This window comes from Idiotropiscis lumnitzeri, chromosome 12 (assembly GCF_059441095.1).
Source record: "Idiotropiscis lumnitzeri isolate Australia: NSW breed Sydney's pygmy pipehorse chromosome 12, RoL_Ilum_1.0, whole genome shotgun sequence".
NCBI lineage: Eukaryota > Metazoa > Chordata > Actinopteri > Syngnathiformes > Syngnathidae > Idiotropiscis > Idiotropiscis lumnitzeri.
The window spans coordinates 21,644,733-21,650,732 of NC_142402.1; the positions used below are offsets into that span (position 1 = coordinate 21,644,733).

Below are 6,000 nucleotides of genomic sequence, written 5' to 3' on the forward strand. Positions count from 1 at the left end.
TTAAGGATGCGACTCTGGACTTTTAGTTTTCACAAGTATCGAGTTCTAATGAAGTACAGAAGGTGAGTACTTGATTTCCTCCAGTGAATGAGTTCAATCAGTACTTCTACTTGCGTCTCTTTTTACACAATTGCCACTTACATCTGCGAGTACCTTTGTTTCTACTTTTACTTTAGTCTTTTACACAAGTATCTACTTCTACTTAAGTACAACGTTGAGCACGAATGCTACCTCTGAAGGACTCCAATCAGTGCTTCTACTTCTACTAGTCTTTTTTGAAGTATCTATTTCCATTCAAGTACAAAATGTCAGTACTTTTTCCACCGCTCAAGTGTCATTTCAGTACTTCTCTCTTTTTAAGTAACGATCCAATACTTTCCCCACCTTTCACGTGTTCTACTTAATGCACTGAGAGTGTGTACTGATCCACTGGGAGGAAGGTGAGGCGGGGGGGGGGGGCAGAGGTGGGGGGTACCGCGGCTTACAAAGGAGGCAGGCCGGGGAGCGAGGGTGCACGCGCGGCGTGGATGTTTACTCGGCGTCGGCGTCGGCGGCGCGGACGTCAGAGTGAGCGAGTGCCCAGCATGCACCGCGAGGCCGTTGAGAGCTCCAGCAGCTGCTAGTGAGTCTCGCCAGTCGCCACAACGCCGAGCAAGGCAGGCAGGCAGGCGGGCAGCAATCCTCCTGTGCTCCACACAACACGGCACATACATTATCCCGACCGGGGAAGGAGGGGGGCTCCATGTGAGCGGGGGGGGGGAGACTGACTTGTCTACCTTCCAGGCGACCGAGAAAAATGCTGTGCGGACGCCCGTTGAGTCACCGCGGCGGCGTTTGAGTCACGATTGTCTGTCGGTTTCCATTTTGGAGGATTCCTCCCTCCATCCTCCGGGCAATGACAACGGTGTCGGCAACCCCGCAGCAGATGAGGGACCGGCTGCTGCAGGCCATCGACAGTCAGAGCAATGTGAGTAAAGCTAAAGTGGCTATCGCTGCTAATGTTAGCCTCTTTGCATGCAAGTCCGGCAAACTCCCAACTTAAGGCGCCCGAGTCTAATGTTTGCATTCCGTGGCCATTTGTTTGAAAAGCTATTTGGCCTCAGGTTGTCTGTTGTCACTGACAATGGCGAATGTGTGAAAAAAGGGAGGAGAGGCTCCCCGCAGGTAGTCGAGTTGACAGCTTGGAAGCTAATTTAGCAACAGTGGCTGGTTCTCTTCCCCCCCCCCCTTGGCTGCTTGGACCCACCAAGTCCGTTAGCACGCTGCGTTAGCATGCTAGCATGCTAGCCCTAACACCAAAGCAGGGAAGTAGCATTTTTAACTTAAACCCGGAATAATTCGAATAAACGCGCCGCCGGTTAACTTCAATGTTTCGGAATCATCGTCCACGTTCATCTAACGGACGAGAGATTGGCTGCCCACCGCAAAAGGCCCCCGTTTCCCCGTTAAACAAGTGTCGGATGCGGCTAGCGAACTCGTAGCTTGGGGAAGCTAGCTTGAAAAGAGCGAGCGAACCTTCCGACTCAACTTGGTAGCATTAGCATCGTCGGCTAACATTATCGCAGGTAAATGTTCACACACAAGGGTTGACTTTGGCTTCCTAAAAATGACTGTCTCGTTTCGTTTATGTAAAGAACGTACTGACTGTTGTTTAAAACGCTCCCGTGACGCAAGTTCGCCTTTGTTTGCTTCAGTGAAGTCTTTTTTCACCCCTCAGTTGACACATTGCTGAGTACTTTTGAACGACCCTCATTACTTTGTAGCTAATGTCCGTAGCTCGTTGCTAACTTGTCCCGTTACACACACGCTTGTTTGCGGCGAAATATTTTCATCTATCTCAAATACATTACGTGTTTTTTGGGGGAGCGTCCAAATGCCAATTGTTTTTTTCTTGCAGATATGCAATATGGTGGTTGTACTTGAGGTGATTACCTGTCTTGAGAAGTATCCTATCACCAAAGAAGCACTTGAGGTGAGAGCAATGCACACTTAATTTCTGTAGAATTTTGCCCCATGGTCTAAGCAAGGCTGTACTCGCTATTAACAAGCAAATAGGTGAGCAGGAAAAAAATGAGAATGGTAAACTGCTAAAACATGCGAGATTACCGTCTTTGCATTGCTTGTTAGCATGTCTCGTTCCAACGGATGCGATACTATTGTGGAGTGGAAAACTAAAGCGAGTAAAGCTGAGCCGTGCAGTGGAAAAGTGGCTTTTAAGAGCGTGATTTCTCCCTAACACACGTTTGCTTTAGGAAACCCGACTGGGAAAGCTGATCAACGATGTACGCAAGAAGACCAAGGATGAAGACCTTGCCAAGCGGGCCAAGAAGCTCTTGCGAAACTGGCAAAAGCTGATTGAACCCGGCCCTGCGGTGGCCGCGAGCGCTCCCGGTTCCACCAATGGCAGCTCGCATCCTTGCCGGACGGAAGCCTCGCCGCCGGAAATCTCTCTGGCGGCCAAGGGATGCCCTGAAGTCAAAGTCAGAAATGACGTTCACAACACGTACTCGCCAAAAGCTGAAAAATCAAGCGGCCGCAAGCGCCGGGCCGAATACAGAGACAGTGGCGTGCACTTGCCGGAAAAAATCTGCAAGTTGTCTTCTTACGATAACTCTGTTTCACCGCCGCCCACCAACGGCATTGCGGACAGCCCGGACAACCTGCTCGACCAGGACGTCGTCCCGTCTCCTGACCGATCTCGGATTGAGCACCTTGACAATGACAAAATGAACAGAATTCCCGTCAATGCGGTCAAGCCTCGGCCCAGCTCGCCCGGTGTGGCCAAACTCCCAAGCACTTCGTCTTTAATCAAGGTTGCTGTTATGCAGCAGCAGGCCAGAATGGAAGATGGCGGCGGCGGCGGCGGCGCTGGCGCTGGCGACGGGCCTTACCAAGCCAGGAGTCCCCGCGGCCTTTCCACCAGTCCGAGGAGCACAAAGCAAGACGCCGCCACCAAGCGCTCTGCAGCGTATGCACAAATGCTGACATCTGTCCCCAGCCCTTCGTCCAGGGAATCACCCTTGCCTTTACCCCGGCCCGCGTCCCCCCCGGCTCCAAGTGCTCACTCTTCCCAGAGATCGTCAACGCACTGGGCGAGCTCGCCGGAGCGCCCCTCTCATTGCACCCCACAAGACTTACCCGCGACACTGGAATCCCCTTCGGTCTCTCCCGCTCCTCCTCCTCCTCGCCCGCAACACAACTCAGAACTGCATCGGCCGGCGCCCGAAACGGCCGCGGCCGTCTGGGACGACACGGACGGCTCGCACACTTCCGGCTCGGAGTATAAGAGGAGGAAGTACCGTTCTAGAGACTACTCTGTCAACTTAGATGGTCAGAAAATCGAGGACACCACGAAGCCGGTGCGGTTAAAAGAACGCAGGCTCACATTTGACCCGGTCACGCGTCAAATCAAGCCCCTCATCCATAAAGAGCCTTCTCAGTCCGAGGAAGCGCCCACTCCCGAGCCTGTCGTGGAGTCCAGGCAGAGAACTGAAGCGAGTGTCCCGCAGGCCGCGGTGCCGGTGCAGGGGGCGGGGGCGGGGCCCAACCCCAATCCAAACGCCAACGCCAACCCCAATCCTTTTCACCAGACAAACTGGAAGGAGCTGTCCAGAAACGAAATCATCCAGTCCTACTTGAACCTTCAGAGCAACGTGCTCACCTCGTCCGGGGTGCAGGCCCCGAGCGCACACTTTTTCATGTCCCAGTATCTGAAAAGGGAAGAACAGGAAGTGAAGGAGTCGAGGCAAATGCACGTTTTGCAGGCCGATGGCCCCGCGGCGGATTTACCGGGCGTCAGTCGGGTTGTCAACGACGAGGATCTGGACAGGATACACAACCGGCACTGGCCGGGCGTCAATGGCTGTTTGGACACCAAGGACGTCTGGTACGACTGGACAGAGTGCATATCGTTGGACCCTCACGGGGATGAAAGCAAGCTGAATATCCTGCCGTACGTTTGCCTCGACTGAGGGCTCGTCCGACTCCTGATTTTTTTTTTCTCCGCCTTTTCTGTCCCCCTCCACGACGGATGAGCTCATTTCAGATTTGCTAAACTCCCTCATCGCTCCCGTGCCTCCTCCTCTATCTGTGATTGCGATTTTGGTACAAAGTCAAAGATGAGAAATTAAAAAGAATATTTGAGTTTGTGATACAAAGGGCTGCTTTTGTGTTCATTTTTCATGCTGAAAGCCACGAGAAGGACGGAGGCCCTCCGTTGCAGCGTGCAGTTCCGAGCTCACAAGTTAGAAAAGAGGGCGGGAGGAGCCCTGCAAGCGGGAAACGTCGCCAATATTTTAGGCTCACAGGGTTAATACTGCTCCCTCCTTTTTTTTATTTTTTCACTTCCCTTTTAGATTTCTGCCATCTCTGGTTCAATATGAGGGTGGGCTGGTGTTGAGCTGTCCTGTTCAGGCCGTCATTGTGGTGTTCATCTATCAACGTGTCTGTCGTCTGAAATACTGGCTGGCAGTTACCAGAAGCTTTATGTGAATTATAAAAGAGTAAATTATAGAGTTCTTGTCATGTACACATCTATTTATTTTGGCTAGTACATTTTACAGGATTTCCATTGTGATGTTTATAAACATCCTGGTTTTCTTCCATACCTTTTTCTTGTGTTGCGTCGCAGTGTTGTCAATCTCACCATGTTTCAAGAATTTTTTTTTTTTTTTTTTTTGGGCCATCAGTTCATTTGGACTTAACATTCCATGGTCTTCTTTCACATGATTGCGCTGTCTCCCACTTTCAGAAATAAAAGTGTGTTTTGGAAGGTTTGCTTTCAAGTTTGTAAATTCAAACTGCTTTGCTGAAATGCTGAAACTTCAAATGCATCAATGAAAGTTGAATTGGAAGCAAAATCATATTAGACTCAAAGTTGGTCGTGAATGTTGCAGTTTACGCAAGCGCTCCCTGTTTAGGTACAGTGTTGCCTTGAGATGCACAAATTGTTTGAGGTCCGAGCCGTCTTTCAGTCAATTTATTCATTATTTTTTTTGCTCTAACTGCAAATGTGAGGTTAAAGCACTGTGTGGTGAAAGTTAATGCAACTTAGTGCACTTTGGCCGATAGAATTAGTGAGCATTTGTTCCCAAAAAGTCTTCGACCAGTTGATGTTTCCTGACAAACAAAAGTTTCCCGCGGTTTTAGAACAACCTTTCAAGTGTGAAAGCATAAAATGCAAATTCTTTATCCTCTGTGAAGAACTCCTCATTTTACTGCTGAGGAGCGTTGACATCGCCGTCTTCGTGTCGGAAGGAGCAGCACGATGACCGTTGAACTGAAGCAAAAAGTGACCAAATATCATTTACAATCTAATGACGTCAATGTTTTTATAAAGTAGAGGGCTATTTCCCCCCCACACACACATTAAAATGCACCCAATCAAAAAGTTTGTTATCGGTGGCTAAAACAGATTAATGCCAATTCCATTTTTTTTTTCAATGGTGAAAGATCTCAAGGCACCACTGTCTTGGTTCATGTGGAGCTTGTTCAGTTTTTGGTTTTGTTTTTTTGGTTTTTTTCCCCCGCGCCCAGGTACGCTTTAATCAATCCATGCCGAAAGAGTTTCTGGTGGTTTGCTCAGATGTTGCGATTGTAGCGTCAGTTCACTGTAATATTTTTGTCAATTTTCAAGCCAAACAAAATGGGGACAGAGAGAGCCCAGTGGCACAGATTTTTATGTGAGCACGTGTTGTTGATTTTGCGTTTCCCTTTCCGCTCATTCTTCACCTTCATCCCACTAGATGTCACATTGGCTCGTGCACTTGCTCATTCTTCCCTACCAATGTGCCTTTGGTAAATTGTAAATCTGCATTTGCTTCCGCGAGCGAGGCCCTGTCCTTGCAGCTGGCTGATGTGTCGCGAGAGCTCGGAGTCAGTCACGTGATCAGTTCCAAGCTGGTCTCTCTCTTTTTGTTTTTCTTTTTTGTGAGGGTGCAAGCGCGGAAGGCAGAAGAAGTGCACACACGCCACAGCTCGCAATAAAAGTGCTACAACTGA

General features: G+C 49.6%; 1 protein-coding gene across 2 annotated transcripts; it reads left to right on the forward strand.

Annotated features, from left to right (window-relative positions):
• Window positions 1–495: 495 nt before the first annotated feature.
• On the forward strand, window positions 496–6,000 carry crsp7 (cofactor required for Sp1 transcriptional activation, subunit 7). Of its 2 annotated transcripts, XM_088311879.1 has the most exons (4): window positions 496–622; window positions 784–967; window positions 1,898–1,972; window positions 2,253–6,000. In XM_088311879.1, the coding sequence occupies exons 2-4, from the start codon at window positions 896–898 to the stop codon at window positions 3,969–3,971; spliced, it is 1,866 nt and encodes a 621-aa protein (XP_088168005.1). In that variant the 5' UTR covers window positions 496–622; window positions 784–895; the 3' UTR covers window positions 3,972–6,000. The 2 variants fall into 2 exon arrangements, with proteins under 2 accessions (XP_088168005.1, XP_088168004.1); XM_088311878.1 differs by having other exon boundaries at window positions 499–967.

What these genes read in the sequence shown, in the direction of transcription:
- crsp7 (XM_088311879.1), top strand. Translation starts at nt 896, where the DNA reads ATGACAACGGTGTCGGCAACCCCGCAGCAGATGAGGGACCGGCTGCTG. An exon ending in CCATCGACAGTCAGAGCAAT is followed by an intron (nt 968 to 1,897) that starts GTGAGTAAAGCT and finishes TTTTTCTTGCAG; the next exon opens with ATATGCAATATGGTGGTTGT. An exon ending in TCACCAAAGAAGCACTTGAG is followed by an intron (nt 1,973 to 2,252) that starts GTGAGAGCAATG and finishes CGTTTGCTTTAG; the next exon opens with GAAACCCGACTGGGAAAGCT.